This window comes from Aptenodytes forsteri, unplaced genomic scaffold, assembly GCF_000699145.1.
Source record: "Aptenodytes forsteri isolate BGI_AS27 unplaced genomic scaffold, ASM69914v1 Scaffold46, whole genome shotgun sequence".
NCBI classification, from domain to species: Eukaryota; Metazoa; Chordata; class Aves; order Sphenisciformes; family Spheniscidae; genus Aptenodytes; species Aptenodytes forsteri.
This window is the reverse complement of record NW_008794774.1, coordinates 492,435-512,961: the sequence shown is the minus strand read 5'-3', so window position 1 is coordinate 512,961 and position 20,527 is coordinate 492,435. Positions and strand designations below refer to the sequence as shown.

Sequence of the window (20,527 nt, the reverse complement as noted above, 5' to 3'; positions counted from 1 at the left end):
TCGCCGGCTGGGCGAGGGGGAGCGCGGCGGTCCCTAGCTGATGCTGAAGAGCCGGCCCGGGGCTGGCAGCACCCCTGGAGCCGGCGAGGCCCTGTGCGTGCGCGGGGTGGGAGACATGGACTCGGCAGAGCCCGCGGGCGCAGCGGGCGGAGACCTCTCGGCGGATCGGCCCGCGGCTAGCCGCCTTTGGTGCGGGGAGGAGGAGCCGGACGAGGAGGGAGATGATGCGGGAGGGAAGAGCGGCGGCTGCTCCTGGGAGCAGAGCCTGAATCCCGAGCTGCAGCAGGGATACCGCATCTTGCGCGAGTTTCTCATGGAGAAGTACCGACCTCTGACAGCACCGTTTTTGAAGCCCCTCGCGGATCAGGCATCCATCAGGGAAGAAGGAGCTGGCTCCCTCTCAGATCATAACAGCAGTCACTCCTTTCAGCAGTTGCCAGCTGGAATGTGGCTGTTGAAGATGGAAGAGAAATTTTCCAGTGGGCAGTACACAGGAATAGCAGATTTCGTGGGTGACTTCCGGCTAATGCTGGAGACATGTTACCGGCTGCATGGTGTAGATCACTGGCTCTCCAAACAGGCCCAGAAGCTGGAGATGATGCTGGAACAGAAGCTGGCGCTGCTGTCCCGGTAGGTGTAGAAAACTCTATAGGGGCCCTGCCAGATGCTGTTTACATGAAGTAGAACAGGAGGGTGTGTTCCTTTATGTAAAAATACCATTTGAATGGTTTTTTAAAAACCCACAATAAAACACATTTGCATGGTTTCCATTCAAATCCTCGAACTCAATACTTCCACGAAGGGGAACGTTTCCTACTGGGAACTATTCAAATCTTAATTCAAAATGCTTTGGAGATTCCAAACCCGAAAATACCAAAATGCAAAATAGGGCACAGCATTTCCTGGGTAAGACTTTCCTTCTGAAAGAACCCTTTTGAACATGGAGGCACACTTGTTTAGACAAGATGTCAAATGCTTCTTTCTTTATTTTATGCAGTCAAAAGCAAGTGAAACTACCCAAACTCTGTGTGAACAACTGGCTCTTTAAAATTGTGATTTTTACAGTCTGTGAAATTTTACTGTCTCAAAATAAGTAGGAATAAAATCTTCAGCCAAAGTACCTACTTTGAAATGGGTAATTTAATGTCAGAATATTTTTTGATAAACATAAAGATAATGCTTGGCATATCATAATCTTGAATCGCAAAATGGAAATTGTGATATGTTTAAATATAAGTCCCTGGCAGGAACCTGTTTATCAGCCAAAGCAGCTGAAGCACAGAAAGCTGTCAAGCTATATAGTAGAAAGCCCAGTTTAAATCACAACTGAAATACATGCTTTCTGATGAGTTTGACATAGGCTTAGTTTAGTCATATTTAGAAAACCGTGGTGGCTTCTTTCAATGAAAGGTCCACCAGTCTTCTGAGTGACATAGTATTTTGCGTGTAAAAACCAAGAGGATTTTTTGGCAAAGAGTGAAGGTGAAGAAAGAACAGTATTAGGAAATGCGTAAAGCTGTGCATGTCCATCAACCTTAAACTTCCTAGTGACACAGAGCATTAGCCGCCAGCTGGTAAGAAGAACCTTGCTTGTGTAGTAGGAACACTTGAGCGTGGTGCAGAACTCAACTGAATAAGCCAGAGTGAATGTATTCTGTGTTGGTGTAGCAACGCTGTATCTGAAACTGTTTTTGCGTAACACCAGTTTTGGGACAGTTTGGGAGGAGAAGGGAAGGAGCTGAACCTAATGGGGCATGAATGTTGCTGGTTTGCTTGAGTAAAACTTGATTTAAAAAAAAAAAATCAGAAATCCTGGCTTAAAATAGTTACTGCTGGTAAACAAATAGCTAACCAAATGCAGCTTGGAAGATCTGTGCCAAGTTCATTTCTGTATGTTGTGTGACTGTAACATCTCAACTGTATTGAACTGAAGGGCATTTTGTTGAAGGCTCTTTGTTGAATTATATGACTACTTGTTGGATTCGGTAGGACCTGAGAATGCTCAATGCCTTTTTATTAGAAACTGCATAAGAAAGTGAAGTCAATTTGTGTACTGTGTCATCAAATAGCAATATATGTATTTACTAAAACAATTCAATTGCTGTTGTCATTCTTTCACAAATGCACAGTCTTTGTTCAAATAAATATTAAGAAATATTGAACTGGCTAAAAGTAGTCCTACCTCAGTGTAGAGTGGATTTCTCTTATAGTAACTTTTCAGAGATTTGTAAGATTTGTTTTAATATGTCTGTACACTAGCTTGGTAAAAGTTTCTAAGAACTGTATCTAGAAAGGATTATGGAATCTAGAAGTCTCGAAGTTCTACAATTTTTGATCAGAGAAATTTGTTTTAAGTGTTCAACAGAACTAATTTTATTAGTAAAATGAAATTCAAGAACAACTACTTGGAATAATCATTCTTACTTCATTACAGAGGAGTGTTTAGCTCAATGATCATCAGGTGACTCAAGGGAAGCGATCAATGTTGGTTGTATGATTCTCAGATATTACAAACCACATAAAACTACCGTAGAATAGAGGTTGCTTTTGAATGGAGGTTGGATTTCCACACACACCCCTCAAATGTTTGCAGATGTTGTATGATAAAGAGTGTTATTTCTCATACCAGTTTTGCTGGAGTACTTTGAAACAGTATAAGATGTAATGTAACTTCACAACCAAATTTGTAGTGTTTTGCTTTGCTTTTTTTTTTTTTTCCAGGTCTCATCAAAGATCAAGGATATAGCAACTGATCAGTCCAGGCTGAAAGGGCTCTGTGTGTGTGTGTTTTTCTTTTCTTTTTTTTTTTTTTTTAAACTAAACTGCTGTTTAACACTCACACACCCCAACACAAACCAACAAGTGCACTTTTTTTTCCCCCCAGTATTTTTAGGTGTCTTCTAAAAATGATAGTTTCTTATCTCAGGTCTTATGGAAGTATTTTCTTTCCAAATATTTATGGATTAATATAGGCAATTCAATCTCAAAATAATACTTGGTTACTTGAGATAAATATCCACCATTTTTAACAGATGTGAAAACATAGCTCATGTTAGCATGTTGGGTTTAAGTTTAGAATTTCGTAAGGGAACTTTAAAAGTGGAAAAAATGGCATGTGAAAAATAACTGCTTTTTTCTAAGTAAATATGCTTGATCTATGGTTGGTAGTGTAGGCATTGAAGTGCCATTGGTAAGGGAAATTGTAATTGTGAATTGGCTTACTTTTTTCTTATAGGCATTTAAGAGAGAAAACATCAATAGCTGTAACATCTAGAGGATGCTACGGGCTAGAAGATGAGAAAGGCACAGCATGCATTTCAACAAGACGTCGTTCCACGCCTCGCAATTTAGTAGGCTTGTCAACAGGCATGTTTGAGTCTGTGATGGTTCAGGTTCTAAGACAAGAGGAACAACTGAGAGCGAAAGAGGAAAAGAGGTAATAGGAAAAACTGGGGGGTTTTTGTTTTAAATAATTATGTCTTCCTAGTTCTTAGGAAGCGAGCTCCTTAAGGCTTTTTTAGGTAAGTAAATGTTGTGGTGCTCTTTGTCTTAAGTCCATGAATGAACCTAGGACTTCAGTACAATGCATCCACAAAGCAAGAAACTAGTTTTTGATTTACCACCTTCTTGAAAAATTGCTGAAGTCATGTAAGCTTTAAAATAAATTAAGGCTGCTGTTATTTTAGGATTGTGAAACTTTTAATAGTAACTGAAGGCATCCACAGCAATTTCCTGTTAGCTCAGACACATTTTATCATGCCTCTCCTTGGACTGTTTTCCATGCAACAATTAGATTAAAAACTACCAGAATGCTTAACTACAGTCTTAATTCTGTGATCTTGTCACTGCTTCCCTCACTGATAGCCAGAAGCAAATTATCTCTACCAGTGCCACTCCTGTTATCTCACTGATGTGGCATTTCAGCTTGTCAGTTAGATAACAAATTTAGAATGTGTATGTAATTAATTCTGTGGCATTTTGTGTTTTTTATAAATTTAAGAGGTATATAATTCCAGGCAATGTTTAATGTTGATTGTGATATGTTTCGCTTTGAGGAAAATTAAGCTTATAAGCTTGTATACTTTAACAGTACCTTGAGAGACTGTGTCTGAACATGGAGCATGATGATAAGACAGTATTAGCTTTAGGAAGCAAGCTTTTTTCAAAGCTTTTTTCAAAGTTTACAGTTTTGGAATTTTTTTCCACGTATAACCAGTTCACTCTCATTTTGCAGGTTATCTTCATTTTCAACAGATTTGAAGCCATACAGTTTTGGCTGACTTGAGTGTTAGCCAGTACTTTTTCCCTAGAAAAGGGTGAATCTTTCTTCTTCTAATCCACTTCATACTTTGCAAAACAAAGATCACTAGGGTTATTGTTTCTCTGGTAAAATTCTCGATTTGTGTTCAACTCTGTGTTCTAGATCGCTGAACTTGATAACACTGTTACGAAAAAGGACATTTTGATTGGATTTTAATTCATCCGTAGAGTCAGTAGAACATATTACATGATCAAATACAAATTTTGCTTTCATACACCTGTTTTAAGCAAGTTCCTGCAAAACTGTAGTAATTAACAGTTAAATCCACGTATCTGGATATACTCAAAAGTCCCAGATCCTGGGCAAAGGATACTCCACGGTGGTTGATTCTACAGAATGTTCTACAATAACAGAAAAAGATCACAACTAGCTTGCCTCTTCATGCCCTAAACTTTTGAACTATGTCACTTATTAGGAAGCAATAAAAATGTGTCAGTAGATAGCTGGTTGAATATTTCTTTGACTCTATTGATCTCCTCAAATAATCATGCTTCAGATATCTTCTTAACTTTTCTTATTTCCTAATGGATCCACCATGTTTTCAAAGTAACTTGGACCCCTCTATACCAATTGTTTCCCAACTCACCAAAATGCAAATGTTCCAAAAGTACATTGTAGAGGTATTTTATGAAAAAGGCTTGGAAATTAGAAGGCCTGTAAAATTAGTAATACATTACCAGTGAGGATCATATGGTACGACATATATAAATTTTCAAAGTGTTTTATATATAAACGCACATACTTGCGACACTAAGATGCGACACTAGTTTTATTCAAAAATCTATTGCAACTTCGTAAACTTACTTTGGATTATTATAAAATATAGATTATTTTGAATTTATTGTTATCTGTTAAGAAGAGAAAATTGTTATTCAGCTTTTTTTTTTAGAAATCTGACACACTGAGGTTGGCACAGAATAGATAGTTTCAAAACTGTATGCAAGATCACAGACTTGGGTAATTTAAGTGGAGTGCACAGTGCCATCCTTTTGGTAACCCCATTGCAGTATTCCTTAGAGCTACTGTCTTGGTCCATTGGCAGATGTGCATTTTCGTTACTGAATTTGGCTTTCACTCACTCTTCATTTTTTGTAATAAAAATGAAATTTGCTGAACAGAAATTACTTTTATACCTATTTAAAGCTTATACTAAATTTGCAAGGAAAATTCAAGTAAAAATATGTGATTCTCAACAATTATCCAAATCTTTTTCAGGCTACAAAATGTTAATGCGAAATTCCTATTTATTTTAATGTATCCCAGTAGAATTCATGGTATAAACTGTATTCGTAGAACTAGAGCGCTACTTTAATGGATGCAGATTATTTTATTGATTATTATTATTGATTGTTACACTTAGTCTTTCATCACAGTTGTAAAAGAAGGCGTGTCCAAATCTGTTGCTATAATATAAGCTGTCCTGTGTCAGAGTGTAATTATGAATGACTATGATGGTCAGCTCAAATGAGTGGGTAAACTATTTCGGATTTTAATTTCTACCATACTGAACTTTGCCTTCCTCCTGGTCTTGCTCTGCTGCTGTTTTTCCCCCATAAAATTGTGTGTAGTGTGGTAGTATAACTTCCTTGTGTGCGCTGGCAAATCTGTTGTGTTTGGATAGGCAGCACCTGCCGTTCACCCAACTTGCAGGTGAGTTATCAGGAATATAAAAAAGTGCTCACTTTCTGGCCATCCAGCTGACCCCTCAGCATATATGTACTTTCTAGCTAGTAGTTATCTTAGTTGAGACTGTTTAGCCACCTCACTAGGAATTACATACTTTCAGCCCCAGATAAGTAAGGTTGCAAATGCAACTGCCTTTCTACAAAACTTAGCCTGATACCTAAAGAAATTGCCTGTTGAAGTCCAAGTTAATATCTAATCCTTTGATTTAGATATTTAGATACTCTTGTAAGGCACAGGCATCTTATGATGAGTAGAAAGAACTGCAGTAAATGAAATCTTTAAAATAGTTTTTTGTCCTCCCCCTCCCCCCCCCAGCCAAATCCTTGAAATTTATTTTACAAGCCTTTTTCTCAGCTGCGTCTTTTGGAAGAGTATCTTGAAGTGTGGTTTTTATCTTCTTTTCTGTAGTTAACTTCATGGAAATCCTACTCCAAATCCTTTAGTTATTTTTGTTATATAGGTATCCTTTGTAGAGAGTTCTCTTTTTCTTTCTCGTAGTTTATCCATTTCTTGCACAATCGATTTCATTTTATCTTTATTTAATGTTTTATAACCTCCCCCAAGTGATACATTCATCATGGTAGACTCAACATGTAAAAACTGAGATGTCTTTGCGAAGCTGATTTCACTATTTTGCAGCTAACAGTTTCTGTACAGCAGCAAAAGTTCTTCTTCCCTCCAAAGTATGTGTGTATATATATAACATCTGATTTACATTTCTTGTCAGTCTTGTTTATAAGCTTTCCTTTTGTTCAATTGTTCTAATTATCAGAATATGGAATATCTTCTTTGGATTATTAGTTACATTTCCATGAGGTTCTACTCAGCTGCTTGGTTACATGCTAATTAAGTAACATCTCAATATACATACCAACTTACATATTAGTTAACAGTAAAGAATTGTGGAGTTCTTATATAATTGGGAATGCTTGCCTATTTAGAGGCATTTAGATACCAAAACATAGAGGTAGAGTCTTGCTGAAATTTTTAAAACCACCAGTGAATGGCAGGTAACTAACTAGTTGATTTCAATGGCAATTAAGTGTCTGTACAACTTTGGTTTGTTGAAAATTATGCTAGGCAGCTCTGTGTCTGAAAATGTGATCCTGGGATAAGTTTCAGACGTGTTCATTAAAACAATTAAAGAATTCAATTCCGGTTGCAAGTTAGTCATTTAAATTAGCAAATTGTGGAATGAGGTATGCTTATACAGTCAATTTTGCCTTTGTGATGATGTTGTGAGCATGGAATGAACTGGGTCCTATGGAAAAAAAAAAAGAGTATGTTGTAATATGATGTAAGACATTACAGATATGGAATTAAGGTCACATGGGCATCTCCAAATTTAATTTCTTCTAACTATTAAATCTTTAATTTAGAATAATGTGTAATATTGCTGTTTTGTATGTAGCTTTCTAGTTTATTTTTTAAAAGAAAGTTTGTAGAAACAAGTTGTTGTAGAATTAAAACAGCTCTCTACCTTGTCATCAGAGTTCCAATGCCTTACCTTTTACCTGTGAAAAATTACTCAACACTTAAGTGGGTTAGATGTGGTAGTTGGGGCGGGAGGGAGGGGAAAGTACAGTCTAGTCTTTGCCTCCTCTCCCCTCCAAGTGAAATCTTACAAGTGAGAAGGAATTAGCTGGTGAGATGTGTCTTCTGTCTTAAGGGAGAAAATGATAAGAAAAGTGGGGAGTTATATCTGGACTCTGTTTTAGGTCGTATCTCTACTTGGGGAGCATGTCTGCTGAGTTTTAAGGTCATGTGCCATGGTTTTATCCACTCGAGCTGCAAAACAACTGCTGCAGACATGGTCTAGGAATATGTTTGTCCTTTGATAGTCTGGAAATGTCAGCTTGACCTTAGAACAGTTTTGTGTTATTATTGTAACCACAATACATGTCTGCAATCACATTCCTGATAAATGTAAATAAAAGTATGAAACAACAGGGTTTTTTTACAGTTGCTGTCAGCATAAAAGCCAAATATGTTTGTCCAGAGAATTTCTCGGTGTAAGGATATTTGTCCTGCTAAACAGCAAACCTCTCTTGCCCCCTGCTCCCTCGCCCCACCTCCTCTCCCCTATTCATCCCCCTCCTCCCTCTCAAAAAAAAAAAATACCCCAGGAAAAATCTGTGCCCTCCAAAAGACGGGCAGCTAGTAGGAGGACCTCAATAATGAAGATATGAAAGTGTGCTATTATTTACATTTTTCTCTTGAATGTCTACTGAGAATTGAATGACTACAGATATTGTGATAAAATAATAGCTTTAAAAAAACGGTAAACTTTTTGCAAGTGAAACAACGTATGTTTTTCTTTTTAAAAAGATCTTTAAAATAGTATAATGATTGTCATTTTATGAAGTACAAGACAGAAGTGCATCTAGGGTATTGTATTTATTTTGAGAATTCTACCTTAATTTAAATTATTAATTGATGATAAGTTGGAACTGCTTGCAAAGACAATATTTTTAGATCATCTACAGCCTGTGTTTTTATTAAACGGTACTGAAATTTGATTGTTTCTACAAATGTTCTGTCTCACTACCTATTCATATTTTAGCTTATTTCCATACTATTTTAATAGAGTTCACACCTTTTGAGGCAGCAGGTTATTTGGAAGTATGTTTTACAGTGAGGATGAAGGAGGGAGTGGGATTCAGGAGCGCTTTGAAATTTATTTTTGAGAACACTTTTTACTTACTATCGTTTCTTCCTCTACCCCACTTGTAAGTTACTTATTTTTATTTATTATTTTAGTTATTTTTATTTATTATATTAATGCAATATTAATGCGTGGAAATAGAACAAAAGTCAGAATTAAAAAAATGCTCACTTTACCTACGCAAGTAGTATTGTTGAATTTACTGGTTTATTCACCTAGCATGACAAATGGGATTTTTACTTTAGACCACATTCATTATATGTTTAAATTAGTGTTGCAAAGTGGGATTTTGTTTTTAGATCCCATCCATTATATGGTTAAACTAATGCTGCATTGGGAGAGTGAAGTTGAGAATTTACTGACCTGTTTGCTTTTACATTTTAATTTTGTTTTATGTGAATCTGTCTTTCTGCATTTGATAGGTACATAAATAACAAGGATGCATGTGTGAGGTATTAAAAATTTTCTGTTCAAATTATGATAACAAGTCACTTGAAATTTAATTTAATTATATAAGATAAAGCATTCAGTGGAATCTTACTGTATTATATGTCATTTTGCATACGCAGTGGATGCAAATTTTAAGTTTGTGGTCACAGCATATTTCTCCTGCATTGATACTAAAATGTGAGCTAAGCTAGGTTTGTTGCATTTTTTACATTATTGAGATATCTAGTCAATACTTAATGCTTCAAATGCACATTCTTCATGCTACAAGCCACTATTAGCTTCATGTTGTGAAAAGAAAGATTTTAATATACTATTAGTCTTTGGCTGAATTTGGGAAGCATTGATGTTTGAATGGATACATGGCATTTATTTGCTACTTGTATATGAGGAGATATAATTGGAGATTAGCAATCTGGAAATAAGGACATGCAAATTCCAGTAACAGGTCACAGTGATATATGCAGGTGATTGTTTCTAGCAACGGTCAGTGATAGAAGCTTCAGAGAAAAAGATACAAGAGCTTTGGATGAGCTCTAGAAAAATTTTCCTGTAAGTACAGCTGTATCCTAATCCTGTCTTTTGGAATCTGGTCATGCCTTGAGGCAAAAATGTTAGTTTACCATTGCAACATTAAAGAAAAATCCCTCCTGCTACTGGTAACCCTTGATATTCTTGTGATTCGTGCAGATGTCCTATTTTTCACTTTGGAACTAAACATATCCTGCGTTCTAGTAAGTTAGATGGTAAGCTACAGGGGATTGATTATCTGAAGTGGAAGCATTTCTTCCTCTTAAACTTGTTGCCTTGAAATTTAGTGAAGAATTTACAAATGAAAGTAAATAGAAGTTCCCAGTCTATCATATTAGTTTTGTGTGTTGCTGTCATGTTTCCTCTTGCTAGTGTTTTGTGCAGAGTCCCAGATTTTTCAGAAGTTTTTACAGGCCTCTGATTACTGATAACCTCTTTCTCTGAATACCCACTATTTCTGCTCTATCCTTTTTTTAGATAGGGGGACCAGAACTGAATACAGTTTTTCAGGTGAGGGCAAACCATTTATTAATGTAATGACATTTTATTTCTGGTGTTATTTTCCATCACATTCTTCATGCATCCCAATATTTGTTTCCTTTTTGACCACCATTGCAAACCAACTAGTAACATGCCTATGGGTGGGAGGGAAAATGGCTTTTGTATGTGAATGAAGTACTTAACAGTTAGGCATGTATACTTGTGTACTGAGGGAAGGGAGTTACAAAGTAGCTGACACAAGCCACAGGGCAACCATTTGAAAGCAAGGCTTATCTGGAATTTGTTTTCAGAGATTTTTATATGGACAGATTGTTGGAAATACTTAATCCTGCCAAAAAAGGGTTTGGGGAAGGGAATAAATTTTTTTAAAAAAATCTAAACCACCCAAACTGTTGGTATCTGCCAGGTTTTTTTCTTATCTTTTCCCCTTTTTTTAACTTTTTTTTCCCCCACTTTTAAACTATCATCAAAAGTGATGATAGAAATAAGACTGTAATTTCCCATTTTGGTGCAGTGATGTGTTGTGTAATCCAAAGCAAGACAAACTGAATTAAAACTTTATGTACTGTGTTCTTTATTACTTCAAGATAGGTATGTTTGTCATGCTGTAGTTCTGATTTTTTTTTTCTCCCCGGTTTCTTTTCGTTCACCTGATACCTGAATTTTCATGAACTTTCTTTTAATAGGCTGAGAGAGCAAGAAAGAAAAGAAGCAGAAGAAGCTAGTCAGAAAGAAATAGAAGAATGGGAAAAGTCACTTTTAGCTCAAGCAGCACCTACAAGGATGGAGACAATGTGGGAGATTCCAGCTATTGGTCATTTTCTTTGTTTAGCCCAACAGATTTTAAATTTACCTGAAATAGTATTCTATGAATTGGAACGTTGTCTTCTGATGCCTCAGTGTAATGCTTTTTTATCTAAAATAATGACTTCTTTGTTAAGTCCTCCTCATCGCAGATCTACATTACATCGCAGGCCTACACTTTCTTACAGGACTTGGGAAGCAGCACTCAGACAGAAAGTACAACACTGGTATACTGTTGTAGGGCAGACTGACAATCCTAACAGCTCTGCAGAAAAACTTGGACTGTGTCCCCAGTTTTTCAAAGTCCTTGGAGAAGTTAATCCCTTGGAGGAAAAGCCATTTCATGAGCTACCATTCTACCAAAAAGTGTGGCTGCTAAAAGGTCTCTGTGATTTCGTATATGAAACGCAAAAGGATGTTCAGGATGCAGTACTAGGTCAGCCTATCCATGAATGCAGAGAAGTAATTCTTGGTTATGACTACTTGGAGAATGCGTATGTTCATTTTCCACAGTTCTGTGGTGCAGATGTTCGGATTTACAAACAAAAACCTTTTCAGGCTCCTGAATTCCCATCTCCTCCCATCAAAGTTAAAAAAGTGTCACGTATTAAATTGGAGAAATTAAAACATGAATATGTAAGCAAAAGCAATGGGGAGGTCAGTTCTGCTGGTAGAGAAGAGCTGCTACATCATTCCAAGACAGAAGTAGAGAAAAGTATGGACTCCATTGTTATCTGTCCAGAAAAAAAAACACATTTAGGTAGCTTTAGAGTTACTACAGAGGAAATTAAGATTAACTGTGAAATCAAGACCTCAGGAGTCTGCGACATCAAAAAAACTGGTTACTATAAAGAGAACTTGAGGAATTTGATTAGTTCAGGAGGGATTGTTGGTATGGGTGGTCATCCTAGTTCAGTAGAAATAAGGGCTGTGGAGAATGGACAAGGTTGTGCTGAAATGGCTAGAGTAAAAGCTGAGATCAGTCCATTCAAGGAGAACACACTGAAAGCTTGCCAAATGCATGTCAATGGCACTCATAATGACAACCAAGACATAAATTACCACGAATCTGCTAAAGAAACAATGCTAGAGAACTCACTGCAAAATAATAAGAAACTAAATAAGTTGCGGGCAAAAAAGAAGAAAAAGAAAAAAAAGAAGTTGAAGGATATTCTAAATGAAAATTTACAGAGAAGACTTGATGACTTGCAACGAAAGCGTGATATTCATCTTCATCCGTTCAAATCTTATAAATCTGAGATCCAGAACAAGTTGTTTATAATTAAAAAGAAAGCAAAACACAAGAAGCACAAGTCTGGTAAGTTGACATTTTTACCTGTAGTAAAAATTAGGATACTGATTTTTTTTTTTTTATTTTTTTCCTAGGTGATTAGTCTACATTTTATTTTGTGAAGCAGGACAGCCTTACTGCATTAGACTTTTCTGATAATTTTAATGTGAAAGTTTCCCCATTCAATAACACAAGTATATAAAACAGGCTCATCAGCTGATTAAACCATGATTCATTTGCAGAATGTATCTTTAGAGAACACAATTCATTAGAAGAGTTTGTTTGTTACAAAAATATTTAGGAGAATGAATCTGACTGACTGGTTAGCATCAGAGAGTGTAGCTTGAAGTTGTTTTATGCTGTCTTATGTCATAGCAATTGTGGAAATATTTCTCCCCTTTCTGATAATGTTACCTTATCCAAATTGCAAAGAAACACAGAGTAATTACATGAGAACATGAATCTAAAATCATTCCTACTGGAACTGTGCAGTCTTAGGTCACCAAACAGTACTGCTTTGACTGCGGGCCTAATCACATTTCTGCTTAGTCCAACAACTGAGATACAGAATTTATGCAGATGGCATTTTTATTACAGATGTGGGCAGCATCTAGTTAGGTGTTTCAGGTAGGTGATACGCGATCCAGATTTCAGTTAACTCACTGGAAAATTTTAAAACAATACAGTTATGAAGTCCTTAAGTCAGTTCAAATTGTCAGGTAGTTGTAGTATTTTTGATGTCATACGAAGCACCATAAAGCTTGATCTGCTATCCTGTTGAGTCATGGGCTAAGCTATCTGTGCTAGGTTTCAGCAGGCTACTTCAAACATTACATTTTTTGAAATGACAGGCTTATTTTCAGAGCAGTGTAGACTGACAGGTAAATACCGGATTTCAGCTGAAAAGCAGAGAGCCAAAACAAAAAATCTGTGTAACAAAACATCTTCTAAAGGGTAAGAGAATTCAGAGATCTGATGCCGGTGCATTTTAGCTAGAAGTTGAGTGGAAATTTAAAGCTAAGAAAACAGGTAATGTTTAGATCCCAAATATTTGTGCAGAATACCCAAAGAACTGTCTTACAATATAAATCACAAACTCCTCCCTCCAAAAATTTCAATGCCCACTTCTAAACATAAATTTTAAGAGTTACAGTTGAAGTTCATATATGTAGTGTTCAGCACAAGTAATGTATTTTACATTCACTTTTGTGACTGTTAGCTCTCCAAATGTATCACTGTTTTCATTCTTCTTAAAACCAAACAACAGCAAAACGAATAATAACCCAAATTGCAAATAAGGGCTCTTTAATTTAGAGAACTATTGGAAAAAAATTGGGGACCGAGTGTTGTGGGGGTTAACGCCACAGACTCTTGCTTAGTTCCAGCATTCAAGTCCCTGTTCAGGCGCCATTTGTAGGGATTTAAACAGCGCGGACTCTGGCAGGCACGGCAACCAAAGACCTTTATTGCTCTTTGTCAGCATCTTTCATAGCAAGCAGAAGTGTACACATGCTACCTGCAGCTTGCAGAAAGGTTACAGCCTCGTGTTCACATGCATCTATGCTCTAGCAGACTGACCCATTCTTCCTCCTCCTGCCTCTGTTGCAATAATGCCTTCATGGCCTTTGTCTGGTTTTCTCCTTCCAGCTGCAGCACATTCCTTTTCCTCCTTTCAGCTGCAGCATATCTTCTGTTTACGTGCCTTCTCATGCCAGGTGGTACAATGTTTACTCATTAAAGTCAAACTCAGGAGATTCCCATCCCCACAGAGTGTCCTTTATTTCTTTGTGAAAGCGTTTAAAGTAGGTCACCGTCTTCACTGTAACCCTCATTTTACAACACTTGCTTAAAATTCTACTTTCTATGAATTAAGCAATGCTCATAGAACAGCATGTGCCATTTTTTAATAGATTATTGTTTTGAAAGACAACCACTGTTGGCAACCACAGACTGGCAATATTTGAAAGTAGCTTCTGAAGTTAATTGATAGAGATGATGTTTACTGTGATTACTGCTTTTCTTATATGTGTCATAAAAATTACAAAAGTTCAAAAAAGCTTCCCGTTTGCCTCCATCTTGGTACTTGATATACTTAATAGCATGTTAGCAGAATTTTTTTCTAGTTACAAATTATGTTTTGTTTTTAAAGATTAAAAGAGATATTGTGAAGTGCTGGTAGAAGAACTGTAAATACTGGCATGTGAGTTTAAACTTTTTTTTAAAGAAATGCATCATGAACAGCTATCACAGAATGATTGTATTTATAATAAAAATATATTCTATAATATAATCTCAGTGAAAATTCTCATATTTTTAATTCTTAATTTTTATTCTGTAACATTAAAGAATTTTTGGTCTTGAGTAGATCCCAGACTAAATCCTGCACTGTTAGTGGAAACTGTAGTGCTTACTTTAATATGCTTAATCGCAATATCTAAGTACAGACACTTCTTTCGGTTCAAAATTCCTGTCTTTTAATTGACACAGTGGAAATTAAGCTCATTAGTAAAACTGGAATCAAGAGAGAACTTTCCTTCAGTCAGTTTCCTTTTTCTATCTTGCATGTGGTGCATGGATGCTAAAGTGAAAACAGAAATCCGTGGCTTTTCATTATCCCAGTTACCTTACATATATTGACCTGTACAGCTATTATGTGATCTCTATTTCTTGCAATAAGTTTGTTTTGTTTTCTGAAGTGCTAAAAAAAGTTTGGGTTTTGTAATATCTTAATGCCAAGGCTCATCAATGCTGATACAGGATTATAATGGAGATCATTTATCCAATTATCATCCTTTGTGCTTTATGCTGAGCTTTATTAGAATGTATTTTAGGACCCAAATATGTTTCAGAAGCTTATTATAAAACAAGCTAAGTGTTCCATACCACTAAAAACATGGGCATTAAAACAGTTGTTCTTTCAGTTTTAGTTTGCGGTTTTACATGACTAAATAGTAAATTCAGCAGCAGAATACCACATACCTCTTTTTTTCCAGTTCTGTGTTGTGTCATAAGGAGCTTAAGATTATCAGAGATAATTTAATATAGAAAATAATTAGTGCATAGTTTTGTTAAGAATATGTATTTGTAACTGTAGACCAGTACCGGATGCCATTAATCATCTGAACTTAGGTTTTAATTATACATATTTTCATCATCAGAGAACACTGCAGGTATTACTCCTTTTCGTTGTCAGTTTCAGACAGGAATGAGATGCCTCAGTGCAAGTGGAAATCCAGAAAAGAGTAACAAAGTTTTCTGTGAGGCATTCTATTGGTGTTTGCACAGTTTTGCAACTCTGACTGCACACAGAAATGTCATGTGTGTCTATTCAATGAGAAATTATGGAAATTCCTCCTCTCCACTTTTACTTTTCCCATGTCTCTAACTATTTGATCTGCTGGATCTGATAGTCTAAGTTACGCTCAGATGGTGTGTTCATTTCCATTCAGGTGGAGGGCATAAAACATTCTTTTTCATCTGCAGGTGACAGCATTGTCCTGGGCATGATATGAAGGGTTCTATTTCTTTTGGTACTCTCTTGTCCTTTATCTCTCAATATGTTGAGGCACTTTCCTCCTTACTCTGACTATTTCTTCATTGCAAATTTTGACCTTGCTGGAGAAAGTTTTCCTAAAACATTACAGTATTACGAGAGAGCGCTTTTCTTCCTGTGCTTGTTAAGTGTCCATTAGTCCTGTAACTGTTAGGGTGAAACAGATAGGACTGGATTGAATTCATGCTAATGCCTTATTGTTTTGTAATGTTTCATAATGTTTAAGGCAAAGTAGTATTTCTCAAAGTGCTTCTGAAATTTTATTTTCTGTTTAAAGATACCCTTACAGTGTAGAACAGAGAAAGAGATTTGGTAAAACTTGTTCTGAATTCACAAAAACACTTGATTTAAATCTGATCATAGCCATAATCACTCTTTACAATGTTATTCAGAAGTTCAGGAGGTAGAAGAGAGCATCAGGGATGTAAAAGTGAGTACCTTTCCTTATTTTTTAACAAAGTGATTTTTTTTTTCTGCTATTAGTTCTCTGAGGCAGCTAAATGTCACAGTTCATGTTTCTATTGAGATGTTTTGCACATTCCTGACTTGCTGTAGAAGTGGTACCCAAAAGATACTGTTCATGACTATAGACTGGTTGTGCAGTTTTTTTAGCTGAAAACTTCCCATAACTATTGTGAGCAAAACTTCCTGGAGAACACAGCCATGTTGTGAGCATTGCCATAGTTATGAGATTTTCTTACAAGTTATGAAAAGGAAGATATAACCACTTTATTGAATCTGTGTCTTTGAAACAGGGTGATGTTTATTACTGTGGCAGTGTTCTGTGTCAATATTATTGACAGAATAGTACTGAATATAATGGAACGACAGAATCAGAGAGGGTAGTTCTGTAAACAACTTGCATGCTACACATTCATTTTAAATGTTATTTTGTTACTGGAGTTAGATAAATTAGGCTATAAATCTTTGAATCAGACTGTGACAATGGTGATAGGCTTGTTGGATCTGGACTAAGACAGCTACACTGAAGTAAATCAAGGGGTACCACAAAGAGTGCAGTGCAAAGCACAGTACAAAAGCATGAGAATTCTGTGACTGCGTGCTTGAAACAGGGATTGGATGAAATTCAGATAATCCATAGGTTTGAGAAAATAGGAGGGATTAGAAGCTGCTTGAAATAACTGTGATGTGCCTGAAGCAGATGTTGTAAGTGTAAGTTGAATCTCTCTTATTCCAATTAGTGTAGAAAACACCAATATAGCACACACCTTTAGAAGAACCCTGAGGTAAATTCTATACACTGTACTTGTGCTCTGGAAGATTCATAGCAATCCACCTGCTTAAAGTCTATTTCACAGTATATTTTATTTCTTTAGAGTGCCATTATGTTTTGTGTATGAAATCAAGCATTCCTTGAATGGGAAGAAATGAATTTAACAGCCTGGCAGCAGTTTTGTAGTGTCTGGTGTACTGTCCTTGGGTGTTTAATCTTCTCTTTTGTCTTCAGAGTTGTAAAGACTTCGTTGTAGTGTTGTCTAGCCTCTAGATCTGGAACAGCCTGTTAACCATGTTGAAGACATGAAATGAGGTATTCTACCAAGTTGTAACAATGTACTCAATGCATTAAGCTGCAGTGTCAGTATCTTCAGAAACATGTACCACTGAGGTTTTATTGGGTTTACTTATATTGTTCTGTAAATCAGCATTATTAATGCACTTGTTCAGACCTGCTTGCTGCTTTGACTACATAAAAGCATATGCCGTGTCAGTGTGGAAGCTTCAAAAGTCTATAGTAATGCTTCATTTTCCAGATTATTGCACGTTATATTTTCTAAAAGAGGAGCTGTTGGGAGCAAAATAGATTAGGAGAATAAAGAGAAAGTAGGACATGCTCAGTAGTTGCCACATCTTTGAAAGGTATGAAATGTGTCTTACAAATTTGTGAACAGGAAAATTCAGGCCAGATTTTCAATTTGAGAACAGTGGAGTTTCTGCTAGAATGTAATGAGAAAACAGGAATTCTTGCAGTTGGAGGGGACTAACTTAACTTTACCATGGCAAATACTGCTAAATTGGTGTTTGATGTCAAAAACATCCATTTCCCCCTTGGGGGATGAGGCTCTGCTGCATATGTGGAAAAAGTTGCATTTTTATTAAAAATTACTATTAAGAGCAATTTTTAATAAAAATTGCTCTGTGTTGTCACTTTATAATTTGAAGCACGGATTGACATTACTTTTGTTCTTCAAGGAGGAGCCACGAGGACTCAAACATCATAGTTCATAACAAAAAAGTTTTACTAGATCTGTAAAAATGTTCTTGTTTTCAAGTCAAAATAATTTGTTATGATAACTTATAAATGGGTTGTATTGTCCTTGCTGAGGTAATTGACAAATGTCAAGAGCATTTCTGTGGCTCAGTGTTTTATTTGTCTACATTTCTATGCCTCTAAAATAGGACAGGAAGAGATCTGAAATATCATTTATTTATTTGTTCCCCCTTCTTCACCCTCAGATGGCAAGACCAGCTTGAGATGGCTTCTGTTTTAGTTGTATCTAATCTCCCTAGTGGGGTTTTTGGATGCTCATAACTAGTGTCCAGGCCCTAGTTTTTATATTGCCTTGTTAATTGCCTGCACATCTATTCAGTGATAACATCGGTGGAATTTGTTTTGGCTTGAAAGGAAAACCTATGGCAGCCAGACATTTTCTGGACCTACTGAACTTAAATAACATCTAAGAATTTTCTCAGAGCTGGCTAAGGGGCTCTTGACTAGTAAAATGTTGATTTCCAGTGAATCTTAGAACAGAAGTGTTCCAGCAGTGGTGTTACTTAGAAGGAATAAATGTGAAAGATCTGTAGATCTGGATTTGTTTTTTACTTTCAGCAGTGAGATTGCTTATAATCGTCATCAAGTAATTTGTTAAATATGTAGAAGGGATATGTAGAAGGGATATGAAGAATATGTTCCCAAGTAACTAGTGATTTCCCAAGTAACTAGTGATAGGACGAGAGGAAATGGCCTCAAGTTGCGCCAGGGGAGGTTTAGATTGGATATCAGGAAAAATTTCTTTACTGAAAGAGTGGTTAAACATTGGAACAGGCTGCCCAGGGAAGTGGTTGAGTCACCATTCCTGGAAGTATTTAAAAGACGCGTAGATGTGGTGCTTAGGGACATGGTTTAGTGGACATGGTGGCATTGGGTCGACGGTTGGACTCGATGATCTTAAAGGTCTTTTCCAACTTCAGTGATTCTATGATTCTATGATAAGGAAAATCAATAAAAAACAGCTCTTAGCTGTCAGTCGAAAGTATAAAATAATTCAATCTCTTGGAATTGAGATTAGAACAGATGATAACACAAAACAGTGTTAATTAATTCTGCTCTACCTATTGTGATCACCATTAATTTAACATTAAAAATTAAAAAGCAGTAAAAATTGTTCACCTTTGAATTATTCTACTCATTTATTTTGGTTTATTTTTGGTTTGTTATATAAAGTACTGTCTTTACTCTGAGACTGAGTCATACATGAAACCTGGAATACACTATTCCAAACAGTACAAATATTTCAGTGCTTTCCAATACGACGTTCGCTTACTTTGAAATGAGCTTTTTGCAGAATAGCATTTGTTTCACAATTCACTTTAGTGCTTTCACTAACCTCTGTTATTGGCTTATACTAATACTCACTATACAGGTTTCCGTCCTCATTGTCCTTCAAGCACCAAATACTGTTGGGTGGACAGGGCAGTATCCAAGTTCACGTTACTTGTGTCTGCTTAATAGAGTTTCCAGCTTTTTTGGCAGATGACTAAGGGCTTGCTCAAGTAAGTTTACTGTAGAAAACCTGTCTTTTACTGCATTCATGCTGCAAGATGGAGTTTGGTTTCATTCAGAAAAAACAATGGCATGATAGCTAAAATGTTACACAGCTGCACTGTCCTTTACTGCAGATTGTATGCATTTTGACAGTGTTCTTGTTTCAATTTAATATCCAAGTGGTTTGTTGCAGCAGGTAAAGTCAGGAAATGTGCAAATTGAGCTTTTGGGCTCTGATGCTACCAGCTCCAGGTATGGGTTGGTAGCATGTTGTTGGAGAGAAATATTACCTCAAATTAATAAAGAGTTTTGTTTTATATCCACAGATAACTGAATTATAGTTTAATTTAGGATAAGATTTGTTGTAGTTTGCTTGAAGAATAAAGTGATTGTGTATTTTCCCTTCATTCTCTGGTAGAGAATAAAAAGGACTCTTTATTTGTTGCACAGTCCTGAGTCGTCTACTGAATATGGAAGGTCTCTTGCCTTAGGTGTCTGTAGTTGTCCCCTCCCTAATCTCAGGAATGGCTTATCTCTCTGTCAGTATTAGAGGTGGTATAAAAAGAGCTGATCCTCTCCTGCAGCATGGGAGGGGAAAAGAGATGATAGTTACAACTTCTGTCCAAGGTAAGATGTCTCGTAGTCTCTTCCCCTCTGAAGTGAAACCCAACTGAGATGTGGAGCCCGTTGGAAAAGGCAGCGTGGAGACATAATTAGTAATTGTGGCACAGTAAAATCATTTTAGTGGGTGAATGTAAGGTTACACAGGAATAATACAGGCTGACATTTCCTAGCTTTAGAACAGTTCCATTTGCAGCAAAGTAGATTTTTTTTAAAAACAGTTTTGATGTGTATATATTTGAATACAAACCAGTTTTTTTAATTCAGTAATGTTATTTTATAATTCTGGCAAGGGGGAATAAAGCTCTTCTCCCCCCCCCCCC

The 20,527-nt window shown here is 36.4% G+C and overlaps 1 protein-coding gene across 1 annotated transcript in view; it reads left to right on the top strand.

Moving 5' to 3' along the window:
* Positions 1 to 40: 40 nt before the first annotated feature.
* Positions 41 to 20,527, top strand: part of KIAA2026 (KIAA2026 ortholog) — a 54,477-nt gene continuing 33,990 nt past the window's right edge. Inside the window, exons 1-3 of the mRNA XM_019470765.1 lie at positions 41 to 630; positions 3,236 to 3,436; positions 10,838 to 12,273. Of these exons, the coding sequence (XP_019326310.1) occupies positions 41 to 630; positions 3,236 to 3,436; positions 10,838 to 12,273 (2,227 nt within the window). The remainder of the gene's footprint in view (positions 631 to 3,235; positions 3,437 to 10,837; positions 12,274 to 20,527) is intronic.